Source organism: Barbatula barbatula (assembly GCF_947034865.1).
Source record: "Barbatula barbatula genome assembly, chromosome: 5".
Lineage (NCBI taxonomy): Eukaryota > Metazoa > Chordata > Actinopteri > Cypriniformes > Nemacheilidae > Barbatula > Barbatula barbatula.
In genome coordinates, this window is record NC_136769.1 from 4,024,378 (window position 1) to 4,046,175 (window position 21,798).

The 21,798-nt window shown below is 40.0% G+C and overlaps 2 protein-coding genes across 3 annotated transcripts; one reads left to right on the top strand and one right to left on the bottom strand.

Moving 5' to 3' along the window:
* Nucleotides 1–404: 404 nt before the first annotated feature.
* On the bottom strand, nt 405–16,791 carry LOC306894406 (uncharacterized protein). 2 transcript variants are annotated; one of them, XR_013786687.1, is made up of 3 exons: nt 4,690–4,811; nt 3,257–3,487; nt 405–1,929 (listed from the first exon to the last, which is right to left on the bottom strand). XR_013786687.1 is itself a non-coding variant. In XM_079456926.1 (3 exons), exon 3 carries the CDS (start codon nt 1,925–1,927, stop codon nt 848–850), a length of 1,080 nt encoding a protein of 359 aa, XP_079313052.1. In that variant the 5' UTR covers nt 1,928–1,929; nt 3,257–3,487; nt 15,697–16,791; the 3' UTR covers nt 436–847. The 2 variants fall into 2 exon arrangements, 1 of the variants encoding a protein (XP_079313052.1); XM_079456926.1 differs by lacking the exon at nt 4,690–4,811 and adding an exon at nt 15,697–16,791 and having other exon boundaries at nt 436–1,929.
* LOC306894408 (uncharacterized protein) lies at nt 9,898–16,523 on the top strand. Its single transcript, XM_079456931.1, has 2 exons — nt 9,898–12,797; nt 12,856–16,523. Exon 1 carries the CDS (start codon nt 10,438–10,440, stop codon nt 11,215–11,217), a length of 780 nt encoding a protein of 259 aa, XP_079313057.1. The 5' UTR covers nt 9,898–10,437; the 3' UTR covers nt 11,218–12,797; nt 12,856–16,523.
* Nucleotides 16,792–21,798: the final 5,007 nt, after the last annotated feature.

Below are 21,798 nucleotides of genomic sequence, written 5' to 3' on the forward strand. Positions count from 1 at the left end.
TTCAGTAGAAAAAAAATGTAATCTGTAAAAATAGTATGAAATGCCTTTAAAAACATAGTTTTGATGTAATTGTAATTTACAATACTGTAATTTCAATGTTAAAACTTTAAATTACAGCAAATATCTGTAAAACAACAACATTTTACTGTTTAATGAAGAACTTGGGAAATTCTGTAAAAAAATACAGAATATTACCTGTAAAATAACGGTAATTTTTTTCAGTGTGATTACTAGTTCTTCTATTGATATACAGTATGCTGCCTTTCCAAACTGCACTTGAGCGTGCAATGATCCCAGACAATTTAATCCAGATATTCTAATCCTACACAACAGGTGCGTTCGAAGAACCGAATTATCCAGATCATGATTTGTGTGAGGGTGAGTTCAGATTCTACATTACAAATAACACATTAGACAGGTTTATTTTTAACGTTGCTTCGTCAATATCCATGTTACTTTATTTAAAATATGTAATATGATACAATGTCATTTTCAGGGAACCCAGTCATTCAGTGCAGTGCAGAGTATTGCATTGGATAAAAGTGTTTGCCATATAAGATGAACACCTCCTAAGAGAAAATTGAATCTCAGTGTTTATGGTTTAAACAACTAGAACTTAAATACAGAACAAAACAAGTTTTAAAGCTTGATCTGATGCATTTCTTCCATGCAGTCTCCTGTAAAACATGTATGATGATTCAGTACAGATTAAAGACCAACACAACTAGAACAGTAAGTGTTATCTTGTGTTTCTTCAACTATGAAATGTTTCTCTCCGCTCTTGAGTTCTCGTATGCTTCTTTCCACACTGAAGTCACGTAAAAAACACTGATGACACATGAAAGGTTTATCTCCAGTGAATTCTCATGTGTGTCTTAAGGTGACCTGTTTTTGTAAAAGTCTTTCCACACTGTAGACATGCATAAGGTTTCTCTCCAGTGTGAATTCTCATGTGTGTCTTAAGGCTACTCGTATCTGTAAAACTCTTTCCACACTGTAGACATGCGTGAGGCTTCTCTCCAGTGTGAATTCTCATGTGAATCTTTAGGTGACCTGTTTGTGTAAAAGTCTTTCCACACTGTAGACATGCGTGAGGTTTCTCTCCATTGTGAATTCTCATGTGAATCTTTAGCTGACCTGTTTGTGTAAAAGTCTTTCCACACTGTAGACATACATGAGGTTTTTCTCCGGTGTGAATTCTCATGTGTGACTTAAGGCTACTCGGATCTGTAAAAGTCTTTCCACACTGTAGACATGCATGAGGTTTCTCTCCAGTGTGAATTCTCATGTGTATCTTTAGGTGACCTGTTTTTGTAAAAGTCTTTCCACACTGTAGACATGCATGAGGTTTCTCTCCAGTGTGAATTCTCATGTGTGACTTAAGGCTACTCGGATCTGTAAAACTCTTTCCACACTGTAGACATGCATGAGGTTTCTCTCCAGTGTGAATTCTCATGTGTATCTTAAGGTTACCCAAGACTGCAAATGTCTTTCCACACTGTAGACATACATGAGGTTTCTCTCCATTGTGAATTCTCATGTGAATCTTTAGGTGACCTGTTTGTGTAAAAGTCTTTCCACACTGTAGACATGCGTGAGGTTTCTCTCCGGTGTGAATTCTCATGTGAATCTTTAGGTGACCTGTTTTTGTAAAAGTCTTTCCACACTGTAGACATACATGAGGTTTCTCTCCAGTGTGAATTCTCATGTGTGTCTTAAGGTTACTCGTATCTGTAAAAGTCTTTCCACACTGTAGACATGCGTGAGGTTTCTCTCCAGTGTGAATTCTCATGTGCTGTCTTTCACTCTTTTTGTCTCCTGTTCTCAGAGCTTCTTCCAGTGAAACTGTCTGGAATCTTTGTGCACGTTGATGTTTCTGATCAGCATCTTTTACTTCATCTTGACTGTCCTTATTCACTTCCATCATATCTGAAGTGAACAAAACTATCTGTTAAACACAGTTTTACAATTGTACAAAATAACAGCAGAAGACGAGATCTTAGTTTCATTTTCAGGGAACACAGTCATTCAGTGCACTGAGTATTGCTTTGGATAAAAGTGTTTGCCATATAAGACGACCACATCCTAAGAGAATATTTTAACTTTACTCTGTTTAAATTACAACATAAAATGAGCTTAGACTGTACATTATTGACATTTGTATTTGATTGACAAAATGTATTCATTGTGCAATCCAGAGAGCCAAGGTATGTTTATTATAATATAAAAATGATATTTTTACCGAATTATGTATTTTATAAATTAAAATCATTACTGACATGATATCTCAGTGGTTTGGATTGAATGAATCAAGTATAAATCAAGAATCAATGCGAAATGTCAATAATTTATGCATACCTAAGTCACTTGCACTATTTTAGTCTAAATTATTATCTGTTCATATCCACCTGTACATTAATGTTCATAGTATATAGCCATCTGTATATATTGTTCATAGTTACTGTCATATTTTCATAGAACACACCTACTGCAAAATATTTTTATAGTCCATGCCCACTGTATTATATTTTTCATATTGTATTCTGTATTTATTCTAACTGTATATCCTGCACTTGTTAACTGCACTTCTGGTTAGACCTAAACTACATTTCGTTACACTGTACTTGTATATGTGTAATGACAATAAAGTTGAATCTAATCTATCTAAAAATATTTTCAGGTACAAAATAAAGTCATCAGATGTGAAATAACACTACATAGTCTTCACTGTATAAATTGAATATAGATCAATCCTCACACCAGTCAAGAGGTTTGAGTGATGATTTTCTTTGTCTTTTGTTGTTTTATTAACAATAATAACAGACTGTGATTTATAAATCTGCTGTCACTTTAAGCTCAGTACAGCAGAAACGATGCCCCCAAAAATATAGTCGAGTAAAAGAAAGAATGACAACTAAAAACCAATATACTGTGTCTCATGTAGTCGAGTAAAAGAACAAATGCATGTTTTCTTTTCAATAAGACGATAAAAAACCATCAGACTGATGAAAATGTGAAACAAAGGGTCAAAATGCTGTGCTCTACAAACTCAAAGCAGAACGATGGTCACCTTATAGCCAAACATGTGATTCTATTGAACCTTTACCAGATCACAACCAGATCAAGTTATGATCATTTGATGCAGTTTAGTGATTCACTTTCAGTTCTAATCTTCTGCATTTGTGGTTTATCAAATAAATTAAAGCTTAATAATTCCTCCACTGTCAGAAATAAAGATTTAAAAACAGAAACCAACCTCTGTGTTCTTTAGTCCTCTGAGTTTCTGGTGTGTGTAGTTCTGGATCTCTCGTGATCTCAAGCTTCTCTTCCACAAACTCCAACAACTGTGTGAAGATTTCAGTTCTTACACCTGAAGTGATTCTTCTGCTTGTTGCTTTCTGGTATTTATTGGTGGTTTGATGTAGGAGGAGCTTTACTGAAGGTGTCAATCACCTCAGTCTCCCTCTTGAGACATTGGCCATATGTACTGTAGCATATAAGACGATAAAACACAATGAAAAATATCACAGATAGTAGCGGTTGGATTATCGATACACTATCATGAAAAAATATTGCGCTGTAGTCTATCGATATTTTTGCTGCAAATCGAAATTCAGAATAAAAAAAACGATTCAATTGAAAAGAGAGTTAAATCATTCAATAACTTCTGAAGGACTTTGATTTGACCGGTTACAACAAGACCCTCAGGTTATAAAACTGTCTGGTGTTTTAAATCACAGAAGTTTTGAGCTTTTAAAATCGATATCAAATTCTGCCTATTTAAAACACAAACATCTGTTTTGTGAGGACATTTCCATGAGAGTTTAAGATATCAGCATAATGAAGGAGGTGAAAATGGGAACTATGGGTGTAGAATAATGACAGCTGTTAACACTGATGTATCTGTTATACTGAAACAAAAAGAAAACGTTCATGATCATCAGCAGAAGACCGGCAGCTCTATTAACACCAATGGATGTGTTTTCACTGTTAGGCTAATGTCACTAATGAAACAAACCTTTCAGGACAAACATACAAATCAGGATTTTAAGTCTCAGTATATATGAACTAAACATGTTTTATCATTGTTATATCTTCCTCACTGTGCTCCGGTGTTTTGTGTTCATCTCTTGTGCTAAGACTGACTCAACTCTGAATACATCAGACCAAATCCCTCTGAATTCATCTGATCCAACAGAAAATGTGCATCATGTTAAGACCATATTATATATTATACTGAAGGAAACTAGGCTTTATATTTAACTGTATTATTAAGGCTCGTTACGTTATAATGTTGATTTTAGTTTGTAATAATGACACTTTTCCGCATGTTCACAAGACCGTCAAGAATCCTTGAAATGAAACTTAACGAGAGAATCCGCCGGTCGTTCATTCTCTCTGAACGGATTTGAAACGATACAGCGGCGTCTTATAATAAATTCGTTCCCTGAACTTCTCCGCGATTAGTTGAGTTTTAAACGTCTGAAATGTCACATTGTTCGTCAACAGACTCATTGAAACCGGTCACAGCAAACAGCGCATACAGGCGCGCAGACAGCACTATAGTGACGGGGAGACAAGACCCCTCAGACTCATAGTGACCCGATCTGCCCCTCACTGTCCCAACGAAAGACGACAAACATCAAACATCTGTAAAACTGAGGATTCATGAGGATGTCCGCTATGTACATTAGCCTGAGTAGTGACGGACAGGCCCGCAGCTGCTTCAGTATTTTCCCGTCACTGCTTCACAATCGTGTCGGTCATCGACGTTCAGTCTCTGTGTGCTGCTGCCGCTGCGACTCCTGGCCCCGCCCCCGGGGTCCTACGAGGAGCTGTTAGCTGCCTCAATTGTGCCTGTAGCGGTAACCATAGTGATCAAATACCGTCGTCTGTGACTGAACTGGTGATATTTGTCGACTGATGATATTACAATAACTTTTCTTGAGACTCGAGTACATCTGTGAGCGTATAAACATTAAAGTAAACGCCACATCCGTTTGTGACATTATTGTATAGATTAAAATGGAAGGTATAAATGTAAAATTTTGTTGGGTACCAGCACATATGGAGATAAAAGGGAATGAAACGGCTGATAAATTAGCAAAAGAAGCATTACATAAAAACTTGGTTGATATTAAGGTTCCTCTGGGAAGAAGGGAAATTAAATCTGTGTTTAATAAGGAAATAACACGAGTTTGGCAACAGAGGTGGATAAAACAGCACAGGCAGGTGGTTTTATAATATTGTGGAATCAGTAGGGAAAAGGGAACATTCCTATGGTAGACATAGAAAGGAAGAAGTAGTGTTTTCAAGACTAAGGTTGGGACACACGAGATTTAACTCAACAATGGCATTAATGGTAAATCATGAGAATGGGTTGTGTGATGAGTGCATGGTGTTAGAAACAGTTGAGCATGTTTTTGTAAAGTGTAGTCAATATGATGAGCAACAGGATTTATGTAACAGCAGTAGGAGTGGGCCGGTAAACATGGTTGACATATTGGGAAAGGGTTTGAGGGAAAGTCAGCGGTGTAGGGATGTGCTAACATTTGTAGAGACTAAAGGGCAGCACCATAGGATTTAGAAAGAGGAGGATAAAGAGCAGGATGCTTATGCTCATCTTGAAGAGAGAGGAGCTCAGTGCAGATGTTGGAGGAGCTGAACACGCAGCGCCAGCTGAAACATGGGCTCTGATCCTTTGAGGTGTGTGCGGCATTACACCAATATTTTATTTCATTTATTGCACAGATTCATCACCCATGTGGCTAAATATACAGTAGGAGGTGGAGCTTTGAATTGTTAAGATGTGTCATTTCATTAGCTGGCAGAAGCAGCTGTAGCCCAGGTGGAGAGACAGAAGCAGGGTCACAGGTGTGTTGTGCATTATTTCAAGGTTGCTCTGTTTTAGAGGTCTATTAAACACTCAGTCATACATTAGTTTTAACAATGTAGGCATACATACTTTTGTTATAAATTAATATATTGTTTGAATAAATCAAGTAAACAGCGCTAAACTTTATTGACAATGCGCTCTGCAGACCAATTTTATGTCCCCACCAATGTCAAAATCAAACTTACGCCCTTGTCACTAAAAACACTGCACAGATATGAACAACTTTAAATATTAATTTCCAACAAATTATTTACATAAACGTTTACAACATTGATTTTCACATGAGCTCTAAAACAGCACACAAGTCTTGTTGATGTGATGCAGAAATAAACTTGTAGCAGCACCGATCAGAGTTAAAACACTGGTGAGATCTGAGACAAGCTCCTCATCTGAAACTCTTTCCACACTGATGCCATGTGGACGCTTTCTCTCCGGTGTGAGTTTCTATCTGTAATTCAATTTTCTTTATAAATCATTTTTCACAATTTGTATTGTTCCAAAGCGGCTTTACAGGGGAAAATAGAAACCGAAACACACTCACAAAAAAAAGGTAAAACACAGTACATGGTGTTTATATAACTAGTTAAATGATTCTAGTAAATAATATCTAATGTCATCAGTCTCCCGGTGGTTTATTTTGCATATTTTGCATGAAGTGAATGCTTGGTTGTAAAGATGTGTCTTTAATCTAGATTTAAATTGGGCGAGTGTGTCTGATCTTCTAATAGAGTCGTGAAGGTTTTTCCAGAGTTTAGGTGCTACGTATGAGAAAGCTCGACCCCCTTTGGTGATTTAGTTATTCTAGGTATTATCAAAAGTCCTGAGTTTGAGATCTTAGAGAGCGTGATGGGTTGTAGTGTGATAGAAGCTCTGTTAGGTAGGTAGGGGCTAAACCCTTTAAGGCTTTATAAGTGATTAAAAGAACTTTAAAGTCAATACGACACTTAATGTGAAGCCAGTGAAGGGTTAATAACATTGGGGTTATGTGATGGTATTTTCTGGACCTGGTAAGAACTCTGGCAGCTGCGTTCTGAACTAACTGTAGTTTGTTTATTGATGATGGAGGACAAACACTAAGTAGCGGATTACAGTAGTCAAGTCTTGAGGTCATTAATGCATGAATAAGCTTCTCCCCGTCAGCAACACACAGAATATTTCGTAATTTGGCAACATTTCTTAGGTGGAAAAAGACTGTTTTTGTGACATTGTCAGGTTGCTGTCTAATATAACACCTAGATCTCTTACTGTATTTGTTGGAGTAACAGTACATCCTTCAATTTGCAGGTAATAATCTGAAATATTCCGTTAACGTGTATAAAAAAAAAAGCTTTTTTAAGAATATGGCAAGAGAAATGGAACAAGGAGTTAAAAGGAAGACACATTTTTTTAGCATCCAAGACAAGTTAGGGAGTGAAATTAGTAAATATCCACAGAATAATGAAAACGACATTATTCTACTTTCAACTCCACGCAACTATTTAACATTCACACTTTTATTCAACAGCACACTTTATTCAGATGCATCTTGTTGTGTGTGTGTGTGTGTGTTATCAATCATAATAACAGGTTGTTTTATACCCATTTTCCACCAACAAGAACCGGGTGCTGGTTAAGAGCCAGAGCTGGTTCGGAGTTGGTTCGACTGACGAGCTTACTAAGAACCGGTTTGCCTTTCCACCGGCTAGAGAGCCACCCCAGAGCTAGATCTTACGTCACTGCATACATCTCATGTTTCCCAGAAACGCAGCACCAAACACACCAGGCTTGTTCGAGATGCATCTTCTCACAGACCGATCATAACTTCGAAGCACTGCCAAAGCGATCCAAAAGCACAAGGAGTCGAATGCTCTTCAAACACTCCCGCAGTTTCGATCGGTTGCGTTACTATGGATGCTCATGGGTTTGCGAAAGATACATCGGCATCCAAACACTGCGAATCCAATGCGTTCTCAGAACCAGCACCAGCTCTGCCTTGGTGGAAAAGGGGAATAAGTGTTTCCTCCATAATGAGTTTGTGAATTTAAAATAATGCTTTAACTAATCCATTACACCTTAAAGGTGAACTATACAAGAGTTATTCATGGTAAGGTGTAGTCCTAACCCTAAATTTAAATAGTATTTTATAATATGTCCCTCTTTTGTGTTTTCAGATTATAGATAAACCTGTGCTTGTGGATCTACACCAGATGACCATGGCAACCCAGGTGTGGAAATGGAGGACTGTTTTTAATCTGAAATCTGTGTAATCTATGATGGACGATTCTTCTGACACCATATGAATGCATACGGTCGTCTGGCAGAAGCTAGATCATTTTGATTATAAGGTTATTAATATGGATATTTTTCTTACAAACACAACTCTTTGCTTAAGAAGGCCTTTATTATCATAATGTAGCTACACTCTAAAAATTGCTGGGTTATTTCTGTAAACACATTTTTGGGTTAATTGAGCTGGGGCAAAATTTTGGGTTGTTTGAGGCACTGTAAAAACACAGTTGGGTTGCACACGCTGGGTCAAATGGACTGTAGGGGTTATTTCACCACTTAACCGCATGGGTTGGGTTATTTTGACCCAAACGGTTTATTCCTTTTTCCTCATCATCGAACTTTCTGGATTCTTCACTAGCTAGACGGCCACCCACGTCGCAGCAAGCAGCCAGATTATGAGGTAAATTAATACATTTTACGATTGGTAAATCAATTGTGATAAAAGCACACGGATTTAACAGTTGAATGTAATATTTAACCTGTCGCTGTGCAGAGTTAGCGTTTTATTCAGCGAATGATTTACGTTAAGTGGAAGCCTAGCAAGATAAAACATGTTTTGACAAAAAAGGCCTTAACAATCGTATTATCGTTAAATAAATGTTATATATATATAAGTATATATATGTGTGTGTGTGTTACTTAAAACATTTAACGTTTCGTCCCTTACTTTAATGCCTCATAGAAAAAAACTAACCTTAGGTCAAAGGAAAGTTCAGTTACTGTGTGCATACTGTTTGGCTCGTATTGTTTAGTCAGAATTAGACCATTTCATACTAAATTAGATTTAAGGGCATTTTTTTCAAGGTTGAGGGACATCCCGGATCCATCAACAACACAGATCCATAATTTTTACGTTTTGCATTTCCGTGCTTTTTTCCCCTCAGGTAACTTAAGGTTAGCTCCAGCCTGCATTAGCTAAAAACGATGCCCCTTAACTTACCAGTAATATCGACGCGGTTTTTACTGTTATTAAAGTATGTACTATTTGTTACTGAAATGTAATGGTGTCAGGGTAGGGCGATTTCGATTCATTCGAATTTATTTATTGATAAATCTCGATTTTAATAAAAAACGTTAGCAAACATTATCAGTCATGTTGACAGTAAATGCAGAATTTAAGTGAAGAAAGTAACCAGACCGCATGATGGCGCAGGTAATTAACCACTCATGTATAAGTCGCAACTGGGCAAAATGGCTGATGCTGCACTCGCGCCTCAGAGAAAACAGTAAGTGGTGTGGTGTCTCTTCCCTATTGCTGCATCATACCACTCGCCAGTGTGGATGCGAGTTTAACTTTCTTTTAACTTGATCGCGTTGTAAGAATGCGTTTTATGCGCAAGACTTTCATGTTGTATTTAAGAAGTTAACATAGGCCAGCGGTTGTTACTCAAAGTCCTCGCGAATTCGATCTTAATTACGCTGCAAAGTGAACATCACTGAATATTCTGCCATGCTGTAAGAGCTTATGTAAGATTCAAAGGGCATTAAAGTGCACAAGACGTAAGAAAATCTTATGATTACGGTTAAATAACCACTTGCATCTATGTATTTTTCCTCATGGTTTAGATGCTAAAGGGGAGAGTGTTTCAAAGTCCTGCCCATTTTGCTTCCCCCTTCAATATACTAGAAAGGAGGAAAGGTCTTCAGACCCACAACCATGGAATCCCGGAAGTCATTCATTGATTTACAACCTGTAAGTTTTGATTTAATTTTTTGTACTCTAATAATCACTATGCGTGAGATATAAATATTCTCAAAATTAAATGATATGTGTATATAATATCATTGTAAATTTAATTTGTTCAGATGTAAAAGACTAAAAAGTGGAGTTTGACATTTTTTGACGCCCCTCTCGTTCCTAGTATTGCTTTCCTCCTGTGTCTCATTACCCACACCTGCCCATTGTTATCTCCTTTGTTAGTTTTCCTATAAGATGCCCTCATGTCTATTGTCTTGTGCTCGTGCGTTATACTTATACTTGTATGCTGTTCATGTTCCCAGTCTAGTGCCCAGTCTAGTGTATGTATGGTTTCAAGTTCCTTGTTTTATTCCTAGTTGTTTATGTTTGCCCCCCCCCCCTTGTGGGATGAGTTTATTTTCTGTTTTTGTATTTTGTCTAGTTAGAGTTCTCCCATCGTGGATGTTTGTTTTGCTGTTTTGTGCTTTAGAATAAAGCTTCTGTTAACCCCTTCATCCCTGCTGCCTTGCACTTGGGTTCTCCACACACAAATCATAACAGAACGCACGAGCCAGCATCGAACCCAGCAGGCTAAATGGAGGCCAGACGAGCAACCCAGGCTCATCGCCTCCTACGTTTACGCCAGGGGCACTCTGATGTCCTGGAGTTTGCGGACCGTTTTTTTGAGACGGCAGGGGAGATGGTCCACAATGAGCAGGAGCAGATGGTCCTGTTCAATGGCGGCCTCAACCAACCTCTAGCGGAGTGGGAGATGAAAATGCTGAGACCGCTGGGCTTCACTGACCTGATCAGGTATGCCATGAATCGGCCGGAGCCCAGTGTCTCAGTTCGACCCAGTCTTTCCCCCCCGCTGGCCGCCATCCCCGAGGGCCGTACCCTGCAAATCGGGGTTGTGGGCCTCTCCTCACCCTCTGCAACCTCCACCTCGTCCACCGCACCACCTCCTACAGTCTCCCCACCCGCAGTCAGCCTTGGTGGCAAGAGGGGTAGGCGAGAGTCCTGGGGGTCCTCGTCAGAGGCCTCCAACCCGGAGACAGCCACGCCCTTCACCTCCTTCCTCCAGCCGACCACCAGACGGGTGGCTCGGCTGAAGAAGAAGAGGCAACGGAGGGTGGTCCCAAGTCCGGTGGTCCCGTCAAGTCCGGTGGTCCCGAGTCCGGTGGTCCCGGTGGTCCCGAGTCCGGTGGTCCCGAGTCCGAGCCTTCCAGCCGGCGTCAAGTCCTGTTCCTCAGCCGGCCTTCCAGCCGGCGTCAAGTCCTGTTCCTCAGCCGGCCTTCCAGCCGGCGTCAAGTCCTGTTCCTCAGCCGGCCTTCCAGCCGGCGTCAGGCCATGTTCCTCAGCCGGGGACTCCTAGAGCCCCTGGGACTTCGCGCTCTCGAGCGCCGCCCCCCAGGGTGTCCCCTAAGTCCCCTGGGACTCCGCGCTTACGAGCGCCAGGGACAGAAACTGTTCCCCCTTATCCCAACCCCTTTGGACTTTCCCCCATGGACTCATGTGTTTCCCCCATGAACTTTTTTGATGCTTCATCCCTAACTTCTCCTCAATAGCCAGTCCCCTGACCGACCTGACCAGAAAGGGGCAGCCAGAGAAGGTTATCTGGACCCAGGAGACGGAGAAGGCGTTTCAAGCATTGAAGACAGCCCTGACATCGTCTCCAGTGTTGTACGACCCGGATTATGGCTGCCCCTTTACACTCCAGACCGACGCCTCAGATGCGGGAGTAGGGGCGGTGTTGTCCCAGACTCGGGAGGGTGAGGAACATCCCATTGTGTATATCAGCAGAAGGCTCACCCCCGCCGAGTCCCGGTATGCAACGGTGGAGAAGGAAGCCCTAGCCATAAAGTGGGCAGTCCTGGAGCTCAGGTACTACCTGCTCGGGAGGAGCTTCACCCTCGTCACTGATCACGCCCCCTTACAGTGGATGGCAAGGGCCAAGGACACCAACGCCCGTGTGACCCGTTGGTTCATGGCGCTCCAGGACTTCCACTTCACCGTGGATCACAGGGCTGGGGCCTCCCACGGCAATGCCGACGGTCTGTCGAGACTCTGGTCAGGTTGGACGTCCTGGTCAGGCACAGTCCCGCCCCCCCCACACCCACCCAGGTCGAAGGTTTACGGAAGGCCTCTACTTCCCACGTCGACGCCTAGGGGGGGATGTGGCGAGTCACCCCTTGCGCAATCAGCGTCGCCAGGGAAACGGACAAGCCACAGCTGCCGATCGTCAACTCTCCAATCAAGTTGGCATAAAAGCCAACGGGCCAGAAGACACGGTGAGCTACCACTCCCATGCAAGCCAGGATTAATGTTTATGTCTTCTGTCTCGCAGGCTCGGAGGACTGACGATCGGCACCGCGCTTGGAAGCACGCACAGAGGAGACACACGCACGGTGGACGGACACGCAATTGGGCACGGAGAGCACGAACCAGCGGGGGAATTAATCACGGGACACGCCTACGCCACACCCACGGATCCATTTGGACGTTGCACAGAGCACCCTGCACGTACATGTCTAAATAAAAGGTCCCCTCCGGGGCGGTAAAACGACTCTCTGTGTATGTGTCATCTCTCCACCTGCTACAACCTCCCAAGAGAAATTTTAATCTAAGTGTTTATGGTTTAAACAACTAGAACTTAAATACAGAACAAAACAAGTTTTAAAGCTTGAACTGATGCATTTCTTTCATACAGTCTCCTGTAAAACATGTATGATGATTCAGTACAGATTAAAGACCAACACAACTAGAACAGTAAGTGTTATCTTGTGTTTTTTCAACTATGAAATGTTTCTCTCCGCTCTCCGCGATAATAATGCATTTTATTTCATGGCGCCTTTCAAAACACCCAAGGTCGCCTCACAAGCAATATACAGATCACATAAAACAAAACAAACAACAAACCAACAGCATATACATGTACAGTGCAGATAAGTCTCAGTAAAACATGTTATACAAAAGCCTGTTTAAAAAGATATGTCTTTAGACGCGTTTTCAGCTGTGGCCTAATGGTTAGAGAGTTGGGCTTGTGATCAGAAGGTTGCCGGTTCTAATCTCAGTGCCAGCAGGTCATGACTGAAGGGCCCTTGGGCAAGGCACCTTACCCCTGATTGCTCTGCAGTAATGTGCCACTGTAACAAAAAAAACCTACTAGTAAGTCACTTTGGATAAAAGTATCTGCTAAATGACTAAAAGTAAAGTTTTAAAAGTAACCAAGCACACACTATTGCGAACATCAAGAGGAAGAGAGTTCCATAGGCGGGGGGCAGCATAACTAAAGGACCTAGCACCCATGGTGGTAAGTCGGATCCGAGGTACAACAAGATAAATTGAAGAAGAAGATCTGAGTGCACGAGAAGGAGTGTAAACATGGAGAAGGTGAGTAAGGTATTTTGGTGCAAGATTATGAAGTGCCTTATAAGTGAGTAGCAAGATTTTAAATTCAACTCTATACTTTACTGGAAGCCAGTGCAACTGCTGGAGAACTGGAGAAATGTGGTCAGTATAGGGTGTTCTCGAGAGAACACGAGCTGCAGAATTCTGAACCAACTGAAGCTTATACAGCAATTTAGAGGACATACCTGTGAGAAAAGCATTACAGTAGTCTATACGTGAGGTGACTAGTGCGTGGATAAGAACTGCAGTATGACTATTTGAGAGAAAGGGACTGAGGCGGTTGATATTGCGCAAATGGAAGTATGCAATTCGTGTGATATTATTAATGTGTGCTTTGAAGGATAGTGTGCCATCCATGATGACACCTAGACTTTTGACCTCAGAAGAAGGACAAATTTCAATATTGTCAATGTATAAAGAAAAGCAGTTTGATTTAGACACAGCAGATTTTGTGACAACAATCAGAGCCTCAGTTTTATTGCCATTTAACTTCAAGAGGTTTGCTGATAGCCAAACTTTAATTTCAGCCAAACAGCTTGACAAAGATGGCGGAGGAAAAGATCCGGTGGGTTTGGCAGACAGGTAAAGTTGGGTATCATCCGCATAACAGTGAAAATGGATACCATATTTCCATATTACCAAGAATATTACCAAGAGGGAGCATATAGATAATGAAAAGAAGCGGGCCCAAAACAGAACCTTGGGGAACACCAGTGGTGACTGTCGATATTCTTGAACTAAAACCTTTTAATTGAATTCGCTGACTGCGTCCAGATAGATATGACCTAAACCAAAACAGAGCAGTGCCAGTAATACCAATTGAAATTAACCTGTCAAGGAGTATCTGATGTGAGACAGTATCAAAGGCAGAGCTCAAGTCAAGAAGGAAAAGTATGGTTAAAAGCCCAGAGTCAGCTGCCATCAGTAGATCATTTGTTATTCTGATAAGGGCAGTCTCAGTGCTGTGATGGGGACGAAAACCAGATTGGAATTGTTCATACAAGTTATTGTTGGAGAGATGGTCATGAATTTGAATTGCAATACATTTTTCCACTACCTTAGAGATAAATGGTACATTTGAAATTGGACGGAAATTGTCAAAATTAAATGGATCAGCCCCTGGCTTCTTAAGTATGGGTGTGATAATAGCAGATTTAAGAGATGGAGATACAAAACCAGAAGCAAGTGAGGCATGAACAATTTTTGTAATAAACGGCAGGCTGGTAAACAAGCTTTCACTAAAGGAGTTGGCAGAGGATCTTGTTGAAGCTTTAAGTTTACCCATCAAACCCACAATCTCTGAAGTAGTTGGTAGTGTAAAGATAGAGAAAACAGCGTGGGGAGGTGCGTGAGTGATAGGCTGAAAGGAGGTATTGTTGATAATACCAGTAAGTAATTGCTGATGTATATTTTCAACCTTAGATGTAAAAAAAGTCATATCAGATGGCAAAGAATCAGGTGGTTTCAGAATATTGTTTACCACCAAAAAGAGAGACCTGGAATTCCCATTGCTAACTCCAATTGCGTTGGAGTAGTAATCGGATTTAGCTCTAGTCAGAGCTTTTTTGTAATTCAGAATATGTTTAGCGTACATGTCTTTATGAACAGTAAGGCCAGACCTGTGTACAGCCGCTCTAACCTACGGCCTATAGTTTTAAGTTCACGCAGTTCAGGTGTAAACCAAGGAGCCGAATGTATAAATGAAACAGTTCGTGTTTTCATAGGTGCAAATTCATTTAAAATCATGTTTAGTCCATCATCATAATATTTTGCCAGTTCATCAACAGTAGAGAAATCAGGTTTACTGATTTACTGGAAAAGATGGCAAGTTCATCAGCAAAAGTAGGCAGATCAATGTTCTTAATATTCCGAAATGTAATCGAGCGACACAGGTTTACCTTAAAAATGGCCAATTTGGCACAAAATGACACCAGAAAGTGATCTGGTGTTATACCAGAGCAGCAAACAAGATCAAGAGTATGCCCCTTAGAATGAGTGGGCAATGTGTTAAATTGTTGTATAACAAAGCAATCCAAACATGATAAAAAATTCACCTGTAAATACATTACTGACGTTATCTACATGAATGTTAAAATCTCCCAGAAGAATAACATTTGAAGATATGGAACATAGATGAGTCAAGAGTTCAGATAGTTCAGTAAAAAAGGTATTATTGATTTTGGGAGGGCGGTAGATAGTTATAAGGATGGTAGGAATCACGGCATTAATATTTAAGGCAATTGATTCAAAAGAAGAATATGTAGACACAGTTAACTGAGATACCTTAAATTTCTCTTTCTAAAATATTGCTAGCCCCCCTCCCCTTCCCGTAGCACGAGATTTGCAAACATAACTATATCCTGCGGGAATAGACTGGTTTAGATGGAAAAAGTCATCTGTTTTCTGCCATGTCTCAGTTAAACATAAAAAAAATCTAACTCACGGTCGTTCAGTAGATCGTACACCAGGGGTCCTTTAGTGGAAAGTGATCGTATCTTAAGTAATCCAAAGGAGAAATTGTTTTTACCAGGATCGTTGCCAACCGATCTGGCCGTGTTGGTTAATACTCTGTTAATACAACAGTCCGTGTAAGCCTCCTCGGCAAACGTGGTTTAGATGACCAATTTTCCAATGACCAACTCGTATTTGACACGAGCCATCAATGTTATAACTCCGCCGAGACCCGCGATGTATATATTTCCGACGTGGTATGTACACAATATCCAAGGGAAGATGTGGAGTTGACAGAAGATTAAAAGGACGCAAAATGAGCTGGATAAGTTCCGCCACCGAATACTGGAGCATCGTCCATGCCACCGAGTGGTATAATGCAGAAAGGACGATCCAGATGTAGTTCATCCGCACCAGTAGTTCAGTAATCTTCATAGTTGAACTGCGTGCCAAATGTACCACGAAGAACAGTCAGTCCGGCAGTCAATAGCCTACACAGGTAGATCAACCAGCGTACAAACTCGCGGAAACAGCGTGGATACACAGGTCAGACTCCTTATAATGATTTTAAGCAGTTCATTGATGTATCCATGCATTCATAAGTGCAGGAAGATTTTGAAGCGATAGAGTTTTAAAATTCCCTCCCTGAGTAGCGGCAGCTAATAGTGCCAGCATTCACCCGGAAGTGCGAGCTCTGAGTTCTCGTATGCTTCTTGAGGTTACTCATAAATTTTTCCACACTGAAGTCACGCAAAAGACACTGATGAAACACGAAAGGTTTCTCACCAGTGAATTCTCATGTGTGTCTTAAGGTTTCCTGTTTTTGTAAAAGTCTTTCCACACTGTAGACATACATGAGGTTTCTCTCCAGTGTGAATTCTCATGTGTGTCTTAAGGCTACTTGTATCTGTAAAAGTCTTTCCACACTGTAGACATGCGTGAGGTTTCTCTCTAGTGTGAATTCTCATGTGTGTCTCAAGGTTACCTGTTTGTGTAAAAGTCTTTCCACACTGTAGACATGCGTGAGGTTTCTCTCCAGTGTGAATTCTCATGTGAATCTTTAGGTGACCTGTCTTTGTAAAAGTCTTTCCACACTGTAGACATACATGAGGTTTCTCTCCAGTGTGAATTCTCATGTGTGTCTCAAGGTTACCTGTTTGTGTAAAAGTCTTTCCACACTGTAGACATACATGAGGTTTCTCTCCAGTGTGAATTCTCATGTGTGTCTTAAGGCTACCCAAGACTGCAAATGTCTTTCCACACAGTAGACATACATGAGGTTTCTCTCCAGTGTGAATTCTCATGTGAATCTTTAGGTGACCTGTTTGTGTAAAAGTCTTTCCACACTGTAGACATGCGTGAGGTTTTTCTCCAGTGTGAATTCTCATGTGAATCTTTAGGTGACCTGTCTTTGTAAAAGTCTTTCCACACTGTAGACATACATGAGGTTTCTCTCTAGTGTGAATTCTCATGTGTGTCTCAAGGTTACCTGTTTGTGTAAAAGTCTTTCCACACTGTAGACATGCGTGAGGTTTCTCTCCATTGTGAATTCTCATGTGAATCTTTAGGTGACCTGTTTGTGTAAAACTCTTTCCACACAGTAGACATACATGAGGTTTCTCTCCATTGTGAATTCTCATGTGAATCTTTAGGTGACCTGTCTTTGTAAAAGTCTTTCCACACTGTAGACATGTGTGAGGTTTCTCTCCAGTGTGAATTCTCATGTGTGTCTCAAGGTTACCTGTTTGTGTAAAAGTCTTTCCACACTGTAGACATACATGAGGTTTCTCTCCAGTGTGAATTCTCTTGTGTGTCTTAAGGCTACTCATAGCTGTAAAACTCTTTCCACACTGTAGACATGCGTGAGGTTTCTCTCCAGTGTGAATTCTCATGTGCTGTTTTTCACTCTTTTTGTCTCCTGTTCTCAGAGCTTCTTCAAGTGAAACTTTCTGCAACGTTTGTGCACGTTGATGTTTCTGATCAGCATCTTTTACTTTATCTTGACTGTCCTTATTCACTTCCGTCATATCTGAAGTGAACAAAACTATCTGTTAAACACAGTTTTACAATTGTACAAAATATTTTCAGGGAACACAGTCATTCAGTGCACTGAGTATTGCTTTGGATAAAAGTGTTTGCCATATAAGATGACCACATCCTAAGAGAATATTTAACTTTACTCTGTTTAAATTGCAACATACAATTAGCTTAGACTGTACATTATTGACATTTGTATTTGATTGACAAAATGTATTCATTGTGCAATCCAGAGAGTAAATGTATGTTTATTATAATAATTTTTGTTACCGAATTATGTGTTTTATAAATTAAATCATTACTGTCATGATATCTCAGTGGTTTGGATTGAATGAATCAAGTATAAATCAAGGATCAATGCAAAACATTTTCAGGTACAAAATAAAGTCATCAGATGTGAAATAACACTACATAGTCTTCACTGTATAAATTGAATATGGATCAATCCTTATTAGAGTCACACCAGTCAAGAGCATTGAGTGACGATTTTCTTTTCTTTTGTTGTTTTATTAACAATAATAACAGACTGTGATTTATAAAGCTGCTGTCACTTTAAGTTCAGTACAGCAGAAACGATGCCCCCAAAAATATAGTCGAGTAAAAGAAAGAATGACAACTAAAAACCAACAGACTGTGTCTCATGTAGTCGAGTAAAAGAACAAATGCATGTTTTCTTTTCAATAAGACGATAAAAAACCAACAGACAGATGAAAATGTGAAACAAAGGATCAAAATGCTGTGCTCTACAAACTCAAAGCAGAACGATGGTCACCTTATAGCCAAACATGTGATTCTATTGAACCTTTACCAGATCACAACCAGATCAAGTTATGATCACTTTATGCAGTTTAGTGATTCCCTTTCAGTTCTAATCTTCTGCATTTGTGGTTTATCAAATAAATGAAAGCTTAATAATTCCTCCACTGTCAGAAATAAAGATTTAAAAACAGAAACCAACCTCTGTGTTCTTTAGTCCTCTGAGTTTCTGTTGTGTGTAGTTCTGGATCTCTCGTGTTCTCAAGCTTCTCTTCCACAAACTCCAACAACTGTGTGAAGATTTCAGTTCTTACACCTGAAGTGATTCTTCTGCTTGTTGCTTTCTGGTATTTATTGGTGGTTTGATGTAGGAGGAGCTTTACTGAAGGTGTCAATCACTGTTGGTGTGAACTGGAGGTGTTAGAGAGACATTGTCAATAACTCAACTCAGCTTCACTTATATAACATCACTAAAAACAACAATTGTTGACCAAGATGCTGTCCACTATATCAAATACCAACATTTATCTCCATGTGTAACATCAATGACAAAAACATCTCGGCCACATCACAAATCAAGTACAGAAACCCAAGCAAAGTGAGAGCAGTTGTAAAACATCTAACAATGTTCAATTTCTTTGGTCTTATTCATGATGGATAAATATTCAACTGCTTATTATTTATTATTATTATAATATTATTATAAATATCAATGATTGTAGCGTTTGGAATATCGATACACTATCATAAAAAAATATTGCGCTGTAGTCTATCGATATTTTTGCACAATCGACATTAAAAAACGATTCAATTGAAAAGAATGAGAGTTAAATCATTCAATAACTTCTAAAGGACTTTGATTTGACCGGTTACAACAAGACCCTCAGGTTATAAAACTGTCTGGTGTTTTAAATCACAGAAGTTTTGAGCTTTTACAATCGATATCAAATTCTGCCTATTTAAAACACAAACATCTGTTTTGTGAGGACATTTCCATGAGAGTTTAAGATATCAGCATAATGAATGAGGTGAAAATGGGAACTATGGGTGTAGAATAATGACAGCTGTTAACACTGATGTGTCTGTTATACTGAAACAAAAAGAAAACGTTCATGATCATCAGCAGAAGACCGGCAGCTCTATTAACACCAATGGATGTGTTTTCACTGTATAACTGAACTATTAGGACTTGTTGCGTTATGTCGATTTTAGTATTTCATGCTCACTGGTAACAGTGGTATTAACGACGCCAAGATCGTGGGTTCCATCAACATATTTAGAAACAAATCTATAGGATAATATAACGTAAGTCGCTTTGGATAAAAGTTTGTAATAATGACACTTTTCCGCATGTTCACAAGACCGTCAAGAATCCTTGAAATGAAACTTAACGAGAGAATCCGCCGGTCGTTCATTCTCTCTGAACGGATTTGAAACGATACAGCGGCGTCTTATAATAAATTCGTTCCCTGAACTTCTCCGCGATTAGTTGAGTTTTAAACGTCTGAAATGTCACATTGTTCGTCAACAGACGAAACCGGTCACAGCAAACAGCGCATACAGGCGCGCAGACAGCACTATAGTGACGGGGAGACAAGACCCCTCAGACTCATAGTGACCCGATCTGCCCCTCACTGTCCCAACGAAAGACGACAAACATCAAACATCTGTAAAACTGAGGATTCATGAGGATGTCCGCTATGTACATTAGCCTGAGTAGTGACGGACAGGCCCGCAGCTGCTTCAGTATTTTCCCGTCACTGCTTCACAATCGTGTCGGTCATCGACGTTCAGTCTCTTTGTGCTGCTGCCGCTGCGACTCCTGGCTCCGCCCCCGGGGTCCTACGAGGAGCTGTTAGCTGCCTCAATTGTGCCTGTAGTAACGGTAACCATAGTGATCAAATACCGTCGTCTATGACTGAACTGGTGATATTTGTCGACTGATGATATTACAATAACTTTTCTTGAGGTTTTTCACCAAACAGTTTTTTGTGCAGCTTTGTGTTGATTTAGACTCGAGTACATCTGTGAGCGTATAAACATTAAAGTAAACGTCACATCCGTTTGTGGAGGTCTTGTGCAGAGAGAGAGAGAGCATCTGCAGTTTTAAGGAGAAACACTGAGCAATGTGACATGTGAATTTGAACATGATTCATCTTAAAGCATTTTAAAAACACTGCAAAGATATGAACAACTTTATATATTAATTTCCAACAAATTGTTTACATAAACGTTTACAACATTGATTTTCACATGAGCTCTCAAACAGCACACAAGTCTTGTTGATGTGATGCAGAAATAAACTTGTTTCAGCACCGATCAGAGTTAAAACACTGGTGAGATCTGAGACAAGCTTCTCATCTGAAACTCTTTCCACACTGATGCCATGTGGACGCTTTCTCTCCGGTGTGAGTTTCTATGTGTAATTCAAGGGTATTTTACACAAAGTCTTGCCATCATATCCGGGATATGAGTAAAATCACAGGCTTCACTTATCCTGAGGGAATGCGCCACATGAAATACAGATGTGGGGAGGTCATTTCTAAATGCCACGAGGTCCCCAGATAACAATCCTGTGTGAATAGAGCTCTCCCACCAAGCAAAAAGTCGTCGAAAAGACGTCGAAAAGACGTCACTGCCAGACGTCCAAACCACGTCCAAATATGGTTGAAAAGTGAAAGGTGAAAAGACGTCCTTTTCAAGTCGTTGAAAAGACGTCTTTAAAAAGACGTCCGTTTTAAGACTAAATTTGGTCGAGGTAAAGTCGTGGTATTTTTTAGACTTGAATTAAGCATAAATTCATAATTTCATCATTCATTATTATAATTTTAAAATAAGACAACTGACAAAAAAGTAAGCAACAACAAAAAATTTATTATTATTACATAAATAATTGTAAATCGATTATAAACCAAAATAAATACAAAATCCGCTACAAGATCATCCAGGGGCATGTTTAAGGTCTCCCACGGCTTTCGTGTGTTCGGTGGCTTGCTGTCCCACAGACTGCATCTGTAATGACAAAGATACACTTGTGTTGTTTTCACTTTGTTGCATAAAAGTGATACATGGTTTATTTCGCACGTATAGCCAATACATTAAATGTCTTTATCCGCTGTTTCAGTTAAAAGTAAGACGCGACTTCCGTCAACTAACAATATAAGCTGTTTTGTTACTTTCCTGTTTTGTTATTTTGTGGAACACCGTATTTTAAATAAATAGAGAAATTGAAACAATTAATGCCGTTTTGACTTCATCTTCTGCATCTTTTAGGCATATTAGAAATAAACTGGGGAGCAGC